The sequence below is a fragment of the Oncorhynchus tshawytscha genome, linkage group LG28 (genome assembly GCF_018296145.1).
Source record: "Oncorhynchus tshawytscha isolate Ot180627B linkage group LG28, Otsh_v2.0, whole genome shotgun sequence".
Taxonomy (NCBI): Eukaryota; Metazoa; Chordata; class Actinopteri; order Salmoniformes; family Salmonidae; genus Oncorhynchus; species Oncorhynchus tshawytscha.
In genome coordinates, this window is record NC_056456.1 from 24,806,870 (window position 1) to 24,826,751 (window position 19,882).

Below are 19,882 nucleotides of genomic sequence, written 5' to 3' on the forward strand. Positions count from 1 at the left end.
CCATAAATGAGGCTCTTAGCATAATTCTCATCCTCTGTTCTCCTCTACAGGGCCCCACTGGTTTCAAATGTGGGAGGTTGGACATTTTCCAAGCCTATTGGGTCCAACGTAATAGTGAGAAGAGCATGCATTATGGGAAGGAGCTCAAAGACAAGGCCCTTTTGTAATGTCCCAGGGGAACAATATTCTGTTTCTCTTCACTTTTTGGGGAATTCAAAACACAAGCAAATCATACAGAGGGAAGCCAAGCCAGTGAGAAACAGAGTGAAGCAGTCAGACACTTCTCAGTAATGTGTAAAAGACATCAGTTGTCAGAAAAAGAGAAATTAATTAATTGAAACCAAGTTATAGTGTACATTTTTAATTGTCATGTTGAACAAACTGTCATGTCCTCAATTCAAGGCAGTACCCTATCCCATCAGCATCCATAAAATTAACAATTGGACATTTCATATAATAACATTGTTTTTTAAAATTATTTTATATAACTCTTAGGAACATACAGCTCACTCACAATGGCCCATAACACTACAGACAAACTGACAGGCAGCATACACACACACACACACACACACACAGAACATTCCTCTGTGATTGGTGTTCATACATTATTGGTGGAAAGAACCAACTCAAACAGGTTGTAATACGTGAGTGATTAGACCGTGGATTATATGATAGAAATTTCCCCTGAGTCGAATAAAGCTGGCAAACAAAAAGGCGGACCTGATTAAATGTTAGTTGATCTAATAAATGGTTTCTTGGGGGGAAAAGCTAATCAATAACAATACAAAGATATTAACATATTTCTAGTTAATGACTTGTTGGTAAACAATGCACATTGAGTGTGAACAAAATATACAGTATTTGCAAATAGGATGCATTCTGCCCTGGCATGATGGTCACAATCTAGTCAGGTGTGATTGTACGAGGTGGGAGAGTCTATAGGACACACACAAATACAAGGAGGGGACAACAGTACATTTCTAGACAATTCTATACAATGATTTTTCCCCCTCCACAGACAGAAAACAACACTTTCAAGAAACACTTGGCAGAAACTGAACTTTTCCTTGAGACAGTGGCTGAACTTTAAGGGATTGTTATGTGGAGATTTACTTTGAACAGTAATAAGCTCAGCAGAAACATTTCCCATTCATACACTGTAACAACCATTTCAGAAGCTGGGTAATGGGCAAGTGGTCCATTATATTGACCAAACAATCCAAAACATTCACTGTTCAACACTTACAGATGCCCCTGACAGAAGGCAGCACCCACACGACTTTAACCACAGGTTTAAGGACACTGCTGGCCAATGCATTTCCAATTCAAATCTAACACAATGTGTATTTCCATCTACATATATTTAGAGAAAAATAATGTTAGGTTTAGCCTAATTTCGGTATGCCCAGAACTAAAATCTTGCGTAATTTGGTCAAATGCTCAACCATTAATGTTTATGTAGTCTGTCCACGAGAGATTATGTTTAGCCTTGTCTTATTTTTAACTATGCGCTAAATCATACAAGACATTGGGGAAAGAAATGTTGTTCCCCAAAAAATGTCAGAGGCTGTACCTTAAAAGAGGAACAATCCTCTTCCTTAGGAAATATATCCTAATATTGTTCTGTAATGAGTAATATCAAGCCAATAAAGCATGACAGCACATTGTTCGAGAATACCACAATGTTCAGACTGTGCAAAATATTCATGCTTTTACTGTAGATAAAACGTCTCTTCTCCAACCAGCCACACAGTCCTTTAAACATTGCTCATAATCCTCCACATATATTTCATGAATGATTTAAGTTGGCATTGGAATTTAAAGAGTACCCACACGAGTTGATACAGTGTCTGCATCAGTAACCTTTGGTATGTTAAAGTAAGGAGCCTTACAGGCTTCAGAACTAAAGCAGACAGTCAGTCATGCAAGGGTATCCATGTAAACAGAATGAAACGAAAGGCACCATAACTGGACACATGCTGATTACTGCATATTCTACAATACCCATTGAGAAAATAGGTGAAGGAGGTCTGTTATTGTTCAAAGGTCGGTCAAAAAGACCCAGAAGAATGATTTGAAGGATCTGAAATCAAACTACAGGAACTTCATTTTGTGGCAACGTTTCTGATGGATCAATTCCTATTAAATGGTGCCACAATAAAGCTCCTCACAATAAGACATTTTGGTTTTCAAATACATGGACCCATTTACATTTGCAGAAAGAATAGTCTAGCTCTCAATCAAAACCCAAAAGATAAGAAATAAGAATCCATTCCGGAAGCCGGTCCTCTCCCTCAATGGCTTGGTGATTCTGTATGGTGCCAGGTGGGAGTGTGTGTAAGATTGTGGGTGCGTGCATGTGTGTACTGCATACCGTTGGAATCGTTTGTTGTTACACATTGCCTTTGGCAGTCCAGCTCTTTGGCAGCTGGGAGCCTGATTCTGTCTGAAGAGGTGTAAGTGGTCTGGGAGTCACCAGTAGAAAGAGCGGGACAGAAAGTTAGCAGCAGTGCCTAGCCAGCCTGCTCCGTCCTGCCCTGTGCCCACGCTGGTCACAGCCTTGTCTGGCTCCTGGGACGGGCTCTCCTCCTCTGGAAGATAGTCTGGAAGATTCACATTCTGCTCCACTGCTACCGAACCATCCTCTGGGAATGGGATGATTACCTATACAGCAAAAGGAAGTGCTCAATTCAATGTGCACCACAAGGTAGATGATATTCCTGGCATACAAGGTCAAGGACCATGGTATTTTAATTTAGATTCTGATTAGATACCAAACTTATTTTTGTACGCTTCGTCCTTGAGATAAGATCATTCCTTAATATTTGTAAAGACCTTCTCTCGGAATCAAATTGACAGACTAGAAAATGACAGAGATTCAACCAAGGCTCTGTTAAGACAACAAACATAAAACTGGAAATTAATTCAAAAAGACAAACCTCATTTCCATCCTCTCCCCTGACCACCTGTTGAGCTTTCATTACTTCAGTTGATGCGATGGCAGAACCCAGAGCCTACAGAGGAAACCGATATTTGATTTAACAACGACACACATCAGCCATGATTCCCTCCTCAGCATGTGTTACAGGGCCGCAGGTTGTATAACTCAACTTAATCTCTTGTAGACATACGTTTAACATCTGTCCAAGGACTCTGAGATTTGATGAATAATGAGGAACAATTGTTCCAGTGTGCAGATTTTTCAAGGCTGGTTATTTGGACAAATCAAGATTTCGCAGGGTGTGCACCTACACCTGGCATCTTTCAACTTTGGGAAGGGGAGGGGACTTTTGCCCCATACACTCTCCCGAAACTTGCAGAGAGTTGGGTTGAGCTTCCAAAGATGATCCATCCAGGTTCTGCCACTCACTCTGCCACTCAGTGTTATATCTCATATCTCCCACCATCTAATCAAGCAGCTGCAAGATATTGGTTCTGGGTTGCCGAGATTAGACTCACCTCTGCCCTCCTCCATCTCCTCCCCAGAATATTATGTAATAGGACAGACAGAATGTGACTAACCTCTGCCTTCAGGTCTGAGCGGATTCTGATGATGCACCTCTTAACGGCCATCTGGAATGTGAAGCTGATGACACCTCGGATCTTCAACAGGGCCTCTTCACAAAGGCTCCTCCGGCTCTGGAGGAGATGAATGGGAATAACTGTATAAACTCATTTTACATCAGGTAGTGGACTACCAGAACTGTCACCTTAGCTAGTAACTATAGCATAATGTATTACAGAACCCATAATTCTTTGTGTTACATATCAGGTTTAACTTAGTAAAGAAGTTACTGGAGCTAGCATGGTGTGCCGTCTCCTTATCAATATACTTATTGATCAGTATAGGGGCACTCACAGAGTCATCCAGGCCATCTATGTGGAGGATCACTGTTTTGGCCTGCTTGTTGGTGGAGCCCAGGAAGAACTGGGGCTTACGTCTGCAGGAAGGCTCCTTGGGCTTGTATGCATCCTCACTGTTAGAGGCCTGGAGGAGTTCATAGATTTCTGAGGCCAGCAGTTTGGTCTCTCCCGGGGTGGTTGTCCTAAGGGGGAAAGGGATGGAAGATTTTAGTCATCATCTCAAAATAGTGTTAACGTACTGGCTCTTAAAGGCCCATTGCAGCCGTTTTCTCTCAACATCAACTAATTTCTGGGTAACAATTAAGTACCTTACTGTGAATGTTTTTATTTAAAAAAATTAAAAAGTCAAACATGGTCAAACAAAATTGCTCTTTGCAGAGAAGTGATTTAAGTAACAATTTTCCTAGGACTGTCGGAGTGATCTGAGTGGGGAAAACTAAAAACATAGCCGTTATAGATATGAACCTGTTATTCCCATATTATACTTATGCTAAAAAAAATATTTTATTCTACTGAGCCATTTACTTTAAGTTGGTATTTGTATCTTTTATTATTTTTTATTGTTTTTGCATTATCAGAAGGAACCTGCAAGTTTTAAAATGTTTAAACCTTCAGACAATTGAGACAGATTGTGCCTTTGAACACAGTATGGTAGTAGGTGCTAGGCGCACCAGTTTGAGTGTGTCAAGAACTGCAACGCTGCTGGGTTTTTCCCATGCTCAACAGTTTCCTGTGTGTATCAAGAGTGGTCCACCACCGAATGGACATCCAGCCAACTTGACACAACTGTGGGAAGCATTGGAGTCAACATGGGCCAGCATCCCTGTGGAACTATTGACACCTTGTAGAGTCCATGCCGTGACGAATTGAGGCTGTTCTGAGGGCAAAAGGAGGTGGCACTCAATATTAGGAAGGTGTTCCTAATGTGTTGTACACTCAGTGAACATTACAGCAAGTTATGATAGTCAATTGAAACAATTGCAAACTCATTTAACAAGTCTTAAAACTGTCCTATCGGCACCAGGGAATCCAGGTGGAATTTGTTTTGTAAAGTATTCCATAACTGTGGTGCGTTAAAACTAAAGGCGGATTTACCAAACTTTGTGGAGACAGCGGGAACCTAAGAGTTAACCAACCTTGCAAATGGGTTTGGTATCTCATATTTTTAATATTTTTTCAACAGGGAAGTGAGGTATGTTGGAAGCTTGTGGAGCAGAGCTTTGTAAACAATAAGGGAGTAATGAGGTGCTTTATGGGACTTTAGTGAGGTCCAGCCGGCTAACAAAAATTATTGGCATAGAGGTTTGGAACTCTTTCTTATTCGTCTATCAACTAATTTACCTCCTAGTGATGTCACCAGGCCGGCCAAATCTCCATCCCCACAAAACAGACTGAAATTTCAACTACAGCGTGGAAATATACAGTGGGGCAAAAAAGTATTTTGTCAGCCACCAATTGTGCAAGTTCTCCCACTTAAAAAGATGAGAGGCCTGTAATTTTCATAATGGGTACACTTCAACTATGACAGACAAAATGAGAATTAAAAAAATTCTCTCTCCAGAAAATCACATTGTAGGATTTTTTATGAATTTATTTGCAAATTATGGTGGAAAATAAGTATTTGGTCAATAACAAAAGTTTCTCAATACTTTGTTATATACCCTTTGTTGGCAATGACAGAGGTCAAACGTTTTCTGTAAGTCTTCACAAGGTTCACACACACTGTTGCTGGTATTTTGGCCCATTCCTCCATGCAGATCTCCTCTAGAGCAGTGATGTTTTGGGGCTGTTGCTGGGCAACACGGACTTTCAACTCCCTCCAAAGATTTTCTATGGGGTTGAGATCTGGAGACTGGCTAGGCCACTCCAGGACCTTGAAATGCTTCTTACGAAGCCACTCCTCGTTGCCCGGGCGGTGTGTTTGGGATCATTGTCATGCTGAAAGACCCAGCGACGTTTCATCTTCAATGCCCTTGCTGATGGAAAGAGGTTTTCACTCAAAATCTCACGATACATGGCCCCATTCATTCTTTCCTTTACACGGATCAGTCGTCCTGGTCCCTTTGCAGAAAAACAGCCCCAAAGCATGTTTCCACCCCCATGCTTCACAGTAGGTATGGTGTTCTTTGGATGCAACTCAGCATTCTTTGTCCTCCAAACACAACGAGTTGAGTTTTTACCAAAAAGTTATATTTTGGTTTCATCTGACCATATGACATTCTCCCAATCTTCTTCTGGATCATCCAAATGCTCTCTAGCAAACTTCAGACGGGCCTGGACATGTACTGGCTTAAGCAGGGGGATACGTCTGGCACTGCAGGATATGAGTCCCTGGTGGCGTAGTGTGTTACTGATGGTAGGCTTTGTTACTTTGGTCCCAGCTCTCTGCAGGTCATTTACTAGGTCCCCCCGTGTGGTTCTGGGATTTTTGCTCACCGTTCTTGTGATCATTATCCACGGGGTGAGCTCTTGCGTGGAGCCCCAGATCGAGGGATATTATCAGTGGTCTTGTATGTCTTCCATTTCCTAATAATTGCTCCCACAGTTGATTTCTTCAAACCAAGCTGCTTACCTATTGCAGATTCAGTCTTCCCAGCCTGGTGCAGGTCTACAATTTTGTTTCTGGTGTCCTTTGACAGCTCTTTGGTCTTGGCCATAGTGGAGTTTGGAGTGTGACTGTTTGAGGTTGTGGACAGGTGTCTTTTATACTGATAACAAGTTCAAACAGGTGCCATTAATACAGGTAACGAGTGGAGGACAGAGGAGCCTCTTAAAGAAGAAGTTACAGGTCTGTGAGAGCCAGAAATCTTGCTTGTTTGTAGGTGACCAAATACTTATTTTCCACCATAATTTGCAAATAAATTCATAAAAAATCCTACAATGTCATTTTCTGGATTTTTTTTCTTCTCATTTTCTCTGTCATAGTTGAAGTGTACCTATGATGAAAATTACAGGCCTCTCTCATCTTTTTAAGTGGGAGAACTTGCACAATTGGTGGCTGACTAAATACTTTTTTGCCCCACTGTACACTGAACAATAATATAAACGCAACATGTAAAGTTTGTATAATGAACTGAAGTTAAAGATGCCAGAAATGTTCCATACATAAGAAAAGGTTGTTTCTCTCAAATTGTGCACAAATTTGTTTACATCCCTGTTAGTGAGCATGTCTCCATTGCCAAGATAATCCAGCCACCTGCGAGGTGTGGCATATCAAGAAGCTGATTAAACAGCGTTATCATTACACAGGTGCACCTTGTGATGGGGATAATAAAAGGCCACTCTAAAATGTGCAGTTTTGTCACACAACAGTCTCAAGTTGAGGGAGCGTGCATTTGGCATGCTGATTGCAGAAACGTCCAACAGAGCTGTTGCCAGAGAATTTAATGTTAATTTCTCTACCATAAGCCACCTCCAATGTTGTTTTAGAGAATTTGGCAGTATATCCAACTGGCCTCAACCACAGACCACGTGTAACCACGCTAGCCCAGGACCTCCACATCCGGCTTCTTCAACTGCGGGATCGTCTGAGACCAACCACCCGGAGAGTTGTTGGAAACTGTGGGTTTACACAACCAAATAATTTTAGCACAAACTGTCAGAAACCATCTCAGAGAAGCTCATCTGCGTGCTTGTTGTCCTCACCAGGGTCTTGACCGGACTGCAGTTCAGAGTTGTAGCCAACTTCAGTGGGAAAATGCGCACTTTCAATGGCCACTGGCATGCTGGAGAAGTGTTCTCCTCACGGATCAATCCAGGTTTCAACTGTACCGGGCAGATGCCGTCGAGTGGGCGAGTGTTTTGCTGATGTTAACGTTGTGAACAGAGTGCCCCATGGTGGCAGTGGGGTTATGGTATGGGCAGGCATAAGCTATGGACAACGAACACAATTGCATTTTATCGATGGCTATTTGAATGTGATGGCAACTTGACCTGTACACAATTCCTGAAAGCTGAAAATGTCCCAGTTCTTCCATACTCACCAGTCACCCATTGAGCATGTTTGGGATGCTCTGGATTGCGGGTTCCAGTTCCCGCCAATATCCAGCAATTTCTCACAGCCATTGAGAAACAACATTCCACAACATTCCACAATCAACGATCTGATCAACTCTATGTGAAGGAGATGTCTCACACTGCATGCAAATGGTGGTCACACCAGATACTGGTTCTGATCCACTGGTTCTGATCCACTCCCCTACTTTTTTTTTAAGGTATCTGTGACCATCAGATGCATATCTGTATTCACAGTCATGTGAAATCCATAGACTAGGGCCTAATTTATTTGTTTCAATTGACTGAGTTCCTTATATGATCTGTAACTGTGAAATTTAGCATGTTTCGTTCATATTTTTGTTCAGCATATAAAACAGACAATTATGTTTTTGACTGCACTGGGCCTTTAACTGAGCCCCAAGCAAATTTGCAAATGCATTTTTTCAACAAAAATACCTCTAGTTCTTGCTCAGAATGTTTATTTATTTTATGCATAATCACTACATCTTAGAGAAGACGGAACACACACAAAATGCTACTTAGAGAAACATCTGTGTCTAAGGAGATGAACTATAAAATGTTTGACATGAGTTTAGGACCTGTTGCATTTTAAAACCGTGCGTCTCACACGGAAAAAGTAGAGATGCAAAGAAACATTTGCAAATAATTACAAATATTTTCTATTTGATAATGATATCAACAGAGAAGATGAGTGAGACTATACCATCATGATTTGGGCTTCTGCAAGGGCCATATACTCACTTTTGCATGACATTCTGAAGACTTAACATCATCCCAAGCTCTCCCCTCATTTTCTCCTTGTTTTGACGGCATTCTGCGAGGTAGCGCACAGCCTGAAGGGGACACAATCACAATTTAGGAACATAAGAAATGCATTCATCCCACAGCAAAATTACATTTCCACACCCAAGGTTAAGGAGCTTGGTATTTGAATTAAGATTAGAGACAGACAAGTCACTTCAGTAACCAGGTCATTGACCAGCTCGGCCCGACTGTCTGCAGTGCACTACTACTATTTCAGGCACATTTTTTCACAAGAAGTACTGCACCAAATAGTTTAACTAGGTGTAAAATTGCACGACTAAGACCCTGGAAAAAATGTCAAAGTTAATGATAGATTTCTTGATCTTAGATTACTTCAGACTATTTTGAGGAAGTCTTACTACGTTGTTGCAACGGTGGCTCAAGAGGGACAGTAATATTGCAGCTTTTTTCTTGTTATTCAAGCGAAAGTCTTTAGGGAGTACGCCTAGCCAAGATCTGCTAGTAGCAAACCAAACGTATGTATGCAGACACTTTTAGAACGCAATTGCATCCGCTACTTGGGGCCTTACCAGGAGTGCTGAGTAGACAACCTGGGGGTTGGGGTGGTCCAGAAAAATGATGAGTCCCGGTAAGCAACCTTGGTCCTGAACGATGGCTCTTCTGTTCATGGGATCTGCAGCAAGATCCCTCAGCTGGTTCACCACAGCCAAAGCGTCTGGCTCCCCACTCATGATGCTGCCTCTTACAGACCCATGCAAGACTGAATCGACTGAGGGAGAGGAGATGGAGGGGCTGACATTAGGAAACATGTCATCTGCTGCTGTTAAATGTCTTAGCTAACTCAATAGTAAATTCAATACTCTAGCTACTGTAACCCTAGTATGGAGCTAGATAGCTACATTCCCCAGAACAACAAATCAAATGTTATTTGTCACATACACATGGTTAGCAGATGTTAATGCGAGTGTAGCGAAATGCTTGTGCTTCTAGTTCCGACAATGCAGTAATAACCAACAAGTAATCTAACCTAACAATTTCACAATAACAACCTTATACACACACAAGTGTAAAGGGATGAAGAATATGTACATAAAAATATATGAATGAGTGATGGTACAGAACGGCATAGGCAAGACGCAGTAGATGTATCGAGTACAGTATATACATATGAGATGAGTAATGTAAACATAAGAGTGGCATTGTTTAAAGTGGCTAGTGATACATTTTTTACATACATTTTCCATTATTAAAGTGGCTGGAGTTGAGTCAGTTTGTTGGCAGCAGCCACTCAATGTTAGTGGTGGCTGTTTAACAGTCTGATGGCCTTGAGATAGAAGCTGTTTTTCAGTCTCTCGGTCCCTGCTTTGATGCACCTGTACTGACCTCGCCTTCTGGATGATAGCGGGGTGAACAGGCAGTGGCTCGGGTGGTTGTTGTCCTTGATGAGCTTTATGGCATTCCTGTGACATCGGGTGGTGTAGGTGTCCTGGAGGGCAGGTAGTTTGCCCCTGGTGATGCGTTGTGCAGACCTCACTACCCTCTGGAGAGCCTTACGGTTGTGGGTGGAGCAGTTGCCGTACCAGGCGGTGATACAGCCCGACAGGATGCTCTCGATTGTGCATCTGTAAAAGTTTGAGTGCTTTTGATGACAAGCTGAGTTTTTTCAGCCTCCTGAGGTTGAAGAGGTGTTGATGCGCCTTCTTCACCACGCTGTCTGTGTGGGTGGAACAATTCAGTTTGTCCGTGATGTGTACGCCGAGGAACTTAAAATGCACTACCCTCTCCACTACTGTCCCGTAGATGTGGATAGGGGGTGCTCCCTCTGCTGTTTCCTGAAGTCCACGATCATCTCCTTTGTTTTGTTGACGTTGAGTGTAAGGTTATTTTCCTGACATCACACTCCGAGGGCCCTCACCTCCTCCCTATAGGCCGTCTCGTCGTTGTTGGTAATCAACCCAACCACTGTAGCGTCGTCTGCAAACTTGATGATTGAGTTGGAGGCGTGCATGGCCACGCAGTCGTGGGTGAACAGGGAGGACAGGAAAGGGCTCAGAACGCACCCTTGTGGGGCCCCAGTGTTGAGGATCAGCGGGGTGGAGATATTATCTACCCTCACCACCTGGGGGCAGCCCGTCAGGAAGTCCAGTACCCAGTTGCACAGGGCGGGGTTGAAACCCAGGGTCTCGAGCTTGATGACGAGTTTGGAGGGTACTATGGTGTTAAATGCTGAGCTGTAGTCGATGAACAGCATTCTCACATAGGTATTCATCTTGTCCTGATGGGTTAGGGCAGTGTGCAGTGTGGTTGCGATTGTGTCGTCTGTGAACCTATTGGGGCGGTAAGCAATTTGGAGGGTTCTAGGGTGTCAGGTAGGGTGGAGGTGATATGGTCCTTGACTGGTCTCTCAAAGCACTTCATGATCACGGAAGTGAGTGCTACGGGGCGGTAGTCGTTTAGCTCAGTTACCTTAGCTTTCTTGGGAACAGGAACAATGGTGGCCCTCTTGAAGCATGTGGGACAGGAGACTGGGATAAGGATTGATTGAATATGTCCATAAACACCCCAGCCAACTGGTCTGCGCATGCTCTGATGACGTGGCTGGGGATGCCGTCTGGGCCTGCAGCCTTGCGAGGGTTAACACGTTTAAATGTTTTACTCACGTCGGCTGCAGTGACGGAGAGTCCGCAGGTTTTGGTAGCGGGCCGTGTCAGTGGCACTGTATTGTCCTCAAAGTGAGCAAAGAAGTTGTTTAGTCTGTCTGGAAGCAAGACATCCTGGTCCGCGATGGGGCTTATTTTATTTTTGTAATCCGTAATTGACTGTAGACCCTGCCACATACCTCTTGTGTCTGAGCCATTGAATTGCGACTCTACTTTGTCTCTATACTGACGCTTAGCTTGTTTGATTGCCTTGCGGAGGGAATAGCTACACTGTTTGCATTCGGTCATGTTTCCGGTCACCTTGCCCTGATTAAAAGCAGTGGTTCGCGTTTTCAGTTTTGCTCGAATGCTGCCATCAATCCGCGGTTTCTGGTTTGAGACTGTTTTAATAGTATCTGTGGGTACGATGTCGCCGATGCACTTGCTAATAAACTTGCTCACCGAATAAGCATATTCATCAATATTGTTGTTTGACACAATGCGGAACATATCCCAGTCCAAGTGATCGAAGCAATCTTGAAGCGTGGAATCAGATTGGTCGGACCAGTGTTGAATAGACCTGAGCAAGGGAGCTTCCCGTTTTAGTCTCTGTCTATAGGCAGGGAGCAACAAAAGAGAGTCGTGGTCAGCTTTTCCGAAAAGGGGGCGGGCCTTATATGCGTCGCGGAAGTTAGAATAACAATTATCCAGGGTTGCCAGCCCTGGTAGCACAATCGATATGCTGATAGAATTTAGAGAGTCTTGTATTCAGATTAGCCTTGTTAAAATCTCCAGCTACAATGAATGCAGCCTCAGGATATGTGGTTTCCAGTTTACATAGAGTCAAATGAAGTTTGGGGGGGAATATATGCGGCTGTGATTATAATCGAAGAGAATTCTCTTGGTAGATAATGCAGGTCGACATTTGATTGTGAGGAATTCTAAGTCAGGTGAACAGAAGGACTTGAGTTCCTGTATGTTGTTATGATCACACCACGTCTCGTTAATCATAAGGCATACCCCCCCACCCCTCTGCTTACCAGAAAGATGCTCGTTTCTGTCGGCGCGATGCGTGAAGAAACCAGCTGGCTGTACCGACTCCGATAGCTAGCTATACCGGCTCAAGTGAGCCATGTTTCCGTGAAGCAAAGAACGTTACAGTCTCTTATGTCTCTCTGGAATGCTACCCTTGCTCGGATTTCATCTACCTTGTTGTCAAGAGACTGGGCATTGGCGAGTAGCATGCTCGAGAGCGGTGCGCGATGTGCCCGTCTCCGGAGCCTGACCAGAAGACCGCTTTGTCTGCCCCTTTTACAGCGCCGTTATTCTGGTTCGCCGGCTGGGATCCGATCCATTGTCCAAGGTGGTGGGCAAAACAGAGGATCTGCTTCGGGAAAGTTATATTCCTGGTCGTAATGATGGTGAGTTGACGTTGCTCATATATCCAATAGTTTCTCCCGACTGTATGTAATAAAACCTTAGATTACCTGGGGTACCAATGTAAGAAATAACACGTAAAAAAACAAAATACTGCATAGTTTCCTAGGAACGCGAAGCGAGGCGGCCATCTCTGTCGGCGCCGGAAGTTGTAAATAATGTGTGTTTAGTAGACATATAGTGTCTTCAGGAAAGTATTCTCACCCTTGACTTTTTCCACATTTTGTTGTTACAGCCTGAATTTGAAATGTATTAACTTGAGATTTAGTGTCACTGATCTACACACAATACCCCATAATGTCAAAGTGGAATTATGTTTTTCGACATTTTTACAAATGAAAAGCTGAAATTTTTTGAGTCAATAAGTATTCAACCCTTTAGTTATAACAAGCCTAAATAAGTTCAGGAGTAAAAATGTGCTTCACAAGTTACATAATAAATGTAATGGACCCACTCCATATTTTTTTTATGACTACCCCATCTCTGTACCTAAGACATACAATTACCTGTAAGCCGAGAAGTGAATTTCAAGAACAGATTCAGATTCAACCAAAGAAGATGGAGGTTTTCCAATGATTTGCAAAGGGCACCTATTGGTAGAGGGGTACAAAAAAAGCAGACATTGAATATCCCTTTAAGCATGGTGCAGTTATTAATGACACTTTGGATGGTGTATTAATACACCCAGTCACAAAAAAAACAAAAAAATACTGCCACCCTTCTGGAATGAAATCATTCAGGGATTTAAAATAGTTTAATGGATGTGATAGGAGATTACTGAGGATGGATCAACAACATTCCACAATACTAACATGAATGACAGAGTGAAAAAATATTCCAAAACATGCATCCTGTTTGCAATAAGGCACTAAAATAAAACTGCTAATAAATGTGGCAAAGAAATTCACTTTTTGTTTGGAATACAAAGCAGGGAAAATCTAGCACAACATATCACTAAAATATTTTCAAGCATGGTGGTGGCTGCATCATGTTGGGCATGCTTGTCATCAGCAAGGACTAGGGAGTTTTTTTAGGATAAAAAGTGACGAACTTGGTTAAGTCTGCTTTCCAACAGAAACTGGGAGACATATTCACCTTTCAGCAGGACAATTACCTAAAACACAATGCCAAATATACACTGGAGTTGCTTACCAAGAAGACATTGAATGTTCCTAAGTGGCCTAGTTACAGTTTTGACTTAAAATTGGCTTGAAAATCTATGTCATGACTTAAACATGGGTGTCTATCAATGATGAACAACCAACTTAACAGAGCTTGAATTGTTTTTTTTTTAAGAATAATGAGCACATTTTGTACAATCCAGGTGTAGTCTTAAAAACTTAACGTTACCCAGAAAGACACAGCTGTAATCGCTGCCAAAGGTGATTCTAACTCAGTGGGTTGAATAAGATATATTAGTGTTTAATTTTCCATTAATAAAAAAAATACAAAATATGACTTTTTTCTTCCACTTAGGAGTATTTTGTGTAAATCATTGTCAAAAAAAATGAGATCAATTTTATTCCAACTTTGTCATAACAAATTCTGGAAAAAGTCAAGGGGTGTAAATACTTTCTGAAGGCACTGTACCTAGATTAACTGTTACTCTCAGGATCAAAGTTAGACAAAGAGAGCTCTTGGTAGCTAGCTATCTACCTAGCCCTCGGCAACTAGGTGGCATTCTGCATTCTCCCTACAGCTTTCAGCCATTAGTTCTCCTTCTTCAATGAGGTTTAACGGCTTCCAATAAATGTTGCATTACTGCCACCTACCAGACTGGAGTATAACTTCCTTATACTTTCTTTGCTTAATTTTTTTCTCTCAAAAGAAAATACAACAAATACCCTACCATCTAACAATACATTCACAAACAAATAATTAATACCATACTATGCTATTTAAATGTATTTAGTCCTACTTCAGGCCAACAGCCTGAAAGGATGGGACACCACCACTTAACACACCCTGTAACTCTTCTGACTTGAAGTCTCACACACCCAAATACCTCTCTGCAGCTGCCACCACAACCTCTATTTTCTGCGACTTACATCCCATCCCTGCTGTGCAGTTGATAACTATTAATATAAATGCCAAAAATCCCATTTTACTGAAATATATCACTTGTTGGTTTATCCCTCTGTACTGGTACAGATCTACTACTCACACCACTCCTCTCAGGATCCCTCCCCCTTGACCCCTACTTTCTCAGCATATGACAACTTCTGCACTACTCTAACCCTGGAAACCTCAACCTGCCTCTCGCACGGGTCTGCCATTCGTTTTGCCCCCGACTACCTTATGTGAATTACAATCCCAAAGTTATGTTTTAACGTTTAGAAAACGTCAATAATCATTGCTTGTGTACAACATTCTAAACACATGGCCCTTATTTCAAAACAACAACAAAAAAACACTTACGTAGCAGTTTTGCACAGATCCATACAACTAGATGCCTCCATCTGATTAAACGACCCATCCGCTACACATGAGTTAATTAGCACAGGTGGCCCCCTCTTATATAAACAAGCACTGTAACAGAAATATGGCCGTGTGCGAACACTAACCCTATAAGAGGTGTGTACTAAACCATTTGAAAATAATTTCTCGCTGATATGAAAGATCGTTCCTAATAATACATGTTACGATTGAGCATCGGTGCTCCTAACAAAATTCCCCCCGTACAGAAGACGCCTTCGTCCAATGAGTCTTGTATAATGGCACTGTGTGGTTTAGGGCGTGTTTGGAGGACAGGCGAGTGAGTTTATAACATATTATTGTGGAAAATATAGCTAGCTAACGTTAGTACATTTATTTACCTAGATACTGTTAACTATTGGCTGAGTGTAACTTAATTGTTACCAAGCCTGCAAGATTATTCACCATTGTTTTGCATGCAATTACAACAGAATTTAGCAAAACAAGGGCTCAAATCATTGAACATCTCTAGTTAGCATTGCCAGCTAGCTAACATTTTCTAGCAAAACAGCCGCATACCTTCAAATAAATGGCTCTTCCGACCAGCACAATGTGCACACAGCGTCAGAGAAAGACAGCATGAAGCAAATCCGACGGGTGAAATAACACATGTAGCCAGAAGCTTTTTTTGACATGTTATTCCATTACAAAAATCTGGTATTCGGCAAGCCACAAACAGGACTTTTTTTCCTTGGTGAGCAGGGTCGTCAGTAGTTAACGCAACCAGTCATAAACCGTGCCTATTTTTAAAACGTATCTTCTTAAAATCTGATTTTAGAGCTAGCATTAACCACACTGTTAACTTTAAATGAAGATCAAAAAGTACATTTTTGTTTTCATATTTTTAAGATGTATACATTTTTACGGAATTTTGTCTTTGTGGATGTGTTGACGAAGCGGCCACTCTCCACTATAAACGTCTCTGATTGGCGGTTGGAGGCGACATGCCATTCAGCTGCATTGTTCTTGAAGTGGAAGAGCCGACGCCCTGTGCTTGATGTCAGATGTTGGGCGTGTTCGAAGCGGATAGTGCAGCCGACTTCCGACGGACTAATCTGCAAATCACCTTCCATTATAAATAGCTACTCATTTTTACTTGTAGATCAGTCAGTCACATGATACATCGATATGCTCTCATTCAGTACTGTATGGTGCTGCCTGATAAAAATGCATACGGTTACACGTTTTTTAATGTTGTGGCTATTCTAATCGGCTCAAGGGAAACAAGTGGGCTCAGACATCGATTTTATTTTTTGGGGAGGTTTCAAGGTTCCTTAAAGGATGTTCAAATCAAAGTTTATTTGTCACCTGCGCCGAATACAACAGGTGTAGACCTTAGTGAAATGCTTACTTACAGGCTCTAACCAACTGCAATTTTTAAGTAAAGAAATAGGTATTAGGTAAACAATAGATAAGTAAAGAAATAAAATAAAAAACAGTGAAAAGACTGAATAACAGTAGTGAGGCTATAAACAGGCACCGGTTAGTTATATACAGGCACCGGGCTAATTGAGGTATTATGTACATGTAGGTATGGTTAAAGTGACTATGCATATATGATAAACAGAGAGTAGCAGTATCGTAAAAGAGGGGTTGGTGGGTGGCGGGACACAATGCAGATAGTCCGGGTAGCCAATGTGCGGGGGCACCGAGTAGTTGGGCTAATTAAGGTAGTATGTACATGAATGTATAGTTAAAGTGACTATGCCGATATGATCAGCAGAGAGTAGCAGCAGCGTAAAAGAGGGTTGGGGGACACACCCAATGCAAATAGTACGGGTAGCCATTTGATTACCTGTTCAGGAGTCTTATGGCTTGGGGGTAAAAGCTGTTGAGAAGCCTTTTGGTCCTAGACTTGGCGCTCCGGAACCGCTTGCCATGCGGTAGTATAGAGAACAGTCTATGACTAGGATGGCTGGGGTCTTTGACAAATTTTAGGGCCTTCCTCTGACACCGCCTGGTGTAGAGGTCCTGGATGGCAGGCAGCTTAGCCCCAGTGATGTACTGGGCCGCACTGATCCTCTGTAGTGCCTTGCGGTCAAAGGCCGAGCAGTTGCCGTACCAGGCAGTGATGCTCTCTGTTGCAGCTGTAGAACCATTTGAGGATCTGAGGACCCATGCCAAATCTTTTTAGTTTCCTGAGGGGGAATAGGCTTTGTCGTGCCCTCTTCACGACTGTCTTGGTGTGTTTGGACTGTTCTAGTTTGTTGGTGATGTGGACACCAAGGTACTTGAAGCTCTCAACCTGCTCCACTACAGCCCTGTCAATGAGAATGGGGGGGTGCTCTGCCCTCCTTTTCCTGTAGTCCACAATCATCTCCTTAGTCTTGGTTACGTTGTGGGATAAGTTGTTATTCTAGCACCACCCGGCCAGGTCTCTGACCTCCTCCCTATAGGCTGTCTAGTCGTTGTCGGTGATCAGCCCTACCACTGTTGTGTCATCTACAAACTTGATGATGGTGTTGGAGTCGTGCCTGGCCATGAGGTCATTAGTGAACAGGGAGTACAGGAGGGGACTGAGCACGCACCACTGAGGGGCTCCAGTGTTGAGGATCAGCGTGGAAGATGTGTTGCTACCTACCCTCACCACCTGGGGGCGGCCCGTCAGGAAGTCCAGGATCCAGTTGCAGAGGGAGGTGTTTAGTCCCAGGATCCTTAGCTTAGTAATGGATATTGTATCCTTAGCCCCTAGTAATTAAATCAGGGGGGCATCACAGATTATCTTTATATTTAGCCTCAAATCGAATATGGCGTCCAAAATCCTACATGGGTGCAATAATAACATTTGATGGCGGGTAAACGATCTGTAAGTAGGAATTGTGTACACGAGGCATTTTTACAGAATTGTGTACAAAACACTATAAATACTGTTAGTGTACATCAATTTTATTCTGAATCCAATATGGCCAACGTGACTACACTACAACACCTTCTCCTGCATATAAGTAGTCATTGTTCATTTTCTATTGTGTTATTCTGTCTGTCAAAGAGTTTCATAACACTCTTGGTATATCTCGGACCAGGAATGGCACTGCCATGCCTCCCTTGTTTGAATAACCAAAGCCAACTGTTTTTTCAATGCGTGTTCATATTTTAATCTCATTCACACACTTACAGCATATCAACAATGGGCAATTGTACACAATATAATAACAAGCCTTTCATGACACAAGTATCCATCAATCAATCAAATGTAATTTATAAAGCCCTTTTTACATCAGCCTATGTCACATGTGCTGTACAGAAACGCAGCCTAAAACCCAAAACAGCTTGCAATGCAGATGTAGAAGCACGGTGGCTAGGAAAAACTCCCTAGAAATACAGGAACCTAGGAAGAAACCTAGAGTGGAACCAGGCTTTGAGGGGTGGCTAGTCGTCTTGCCGGGTGGAGATTATAACAGAACATGGCCAAGATGTTCAAACGTTCATAGATGACCAGCAGGGACATATAATAATAATCACAGTGGTTGTAGAGGGTGCAACAGGTCAGCACCTCAGGTGTAAATGTCAGTTGGATTTTCAAAGCCAATCATTTATTTATTTATTTATTTATTTTTTTACCTTTATTTTACTAGGCAAGTCAGTTAAGAACAAATTCTTATTTTCAATGACGGCCTAGGAACAGTGGGTTAACTGCCTGTTCAAAGGCAGAACGACAGATTTTGTACCTTGTCAGATCGGGGATTTGAACTTGCAACCTTTCGGTTACTAGTCCAATGCTCTAACCACTAGGCTACACTGCCGCCCTATTCAGTTAGAGATAGTTAGAGTTAGAGACAGCAGGTGCGGTAGAGAGAGATTCCAAAACAGCAGGTCCGGGACAAGGTAGCACGTCCAGTCTTTAAAGTCTTTGAGGTGACCAGGACATGGATTGGGAAAAAACGGGTAAAATCAATGTTATTTCCAAAGAATTTCAACCCCCAATATTAAATGTGATGATGTTGAATCAACGTGGAAAATTGATTGGATTTTTAAAAAGTAATCAATGTATGGGAATTTTGTCTTTTTTTCACCTACGTCCAATGACATGGTGACATATTTTGTTGATTTCACATTGAATTAACGTTAGTTGACAACTTAACCAAATATAATCAAAACTAGATGTTGAACTGACATCTATGCCCAGTGGGGAGTGTGTCCTATCAGGGTAGCCAGTGGTGGTTGTAGTTCTGGGGTTTGACCAGCTTGCACAGCTAACTGGTCAGTCTGGGCAAGCTGCAGCAACAAGGGCAGTATCCTTCCTGTATGACTGGGTGGGTATTGGGGCTGTGGCGTGATCAGTTTCCATTTCTATAGTTCGGTATAGGCAGTTAGTAGATGCAGCTTGCATGCCAATGAAACCCATTGACCAACTGGAATGTTATCACAGCCTTTATTATGCTGGGGATACTCCAGTTGTGGAATGGTTGGTTGTCTGTTTATGAAGGAAAGTCTATGAAAGGGCTGTCACAAACATACTTGCTTTTAGATCTTTCCAATGCCTAATGTGTAGTAACCTTTATTACCTAGGCAAGTCGGTTAAGAACAAATTCCTATTTACAATGACGGCCTACCCCGGCCAAACCCAGACAACACTGGGCCAATTGTGCGCCGCCCTATGGGACTCCCAATCACAGCCGGATGTGATACAGCCTGTAGTGATGCCTCTTGCACTGAGATGCAGTGCCTAGACCACTGCGCCA

At 42.5% G+C, this 19,882-nt stretch overlaps 1 protein-coding gene across 3 annotated transcripts; it reads right to left on the reverse strand.

Moving 5' to 3' along the window:
* Nucleotides 1–345: 345 nt before the first annotated feature.
* On the reverse strand, nucleotides 346–16,146 carry LOC112226971 (armadillo repeat-containing protein 1). 3 transcript variants are annotated; one of them, XM_024391696.2, is made up of 8 exons: nucleotides 15,720–16,145; nucleotides 13,232–13,315; nucleotides 9,219–9,418; nucleotides 8,626–8,717; nucleotides 3,863–4,049; nucleotides 3,526–3,642; nucleotides 2,943–3,017; nucleotides 346–2,667 (listed from the first exon to the last, which is right to left on the reverse strand). In XM_024391696.2, the coding sequence occupies exons 3-8, from the start codon at nucleotides 9,378–9,380 to the stop codon at nucleotides 2,476–2,478; spliced, it is 825 nt and encodes a 274-aa protein (XP_024247464.1). In that variant the 5' UTR covers nucleotides 9,381–9,418; nucleotides 13,232–13,315; nucleotides 15,720–16,145; the 3' UTR covers nucleotides 346–2,475. The 3 variants fall into 3 exon arrangements, with proteins under 3 accessions (XP_024247464.1, XP_024247463.1, XP_024247465.1); XM_024391695.2 differs by lacking the exon at nucleotides 15,720–16,145 and adding an exon at nucleotides 15,144–15,406; XM_024391697.2 differs by lacking the exon at nucleotides 13,232–13,315 and having other exon boundaries at nucleotides 15,720–16,146.
* Nucleotides 16,147–19,882: the final 3,736 nt, after the last annotated feature.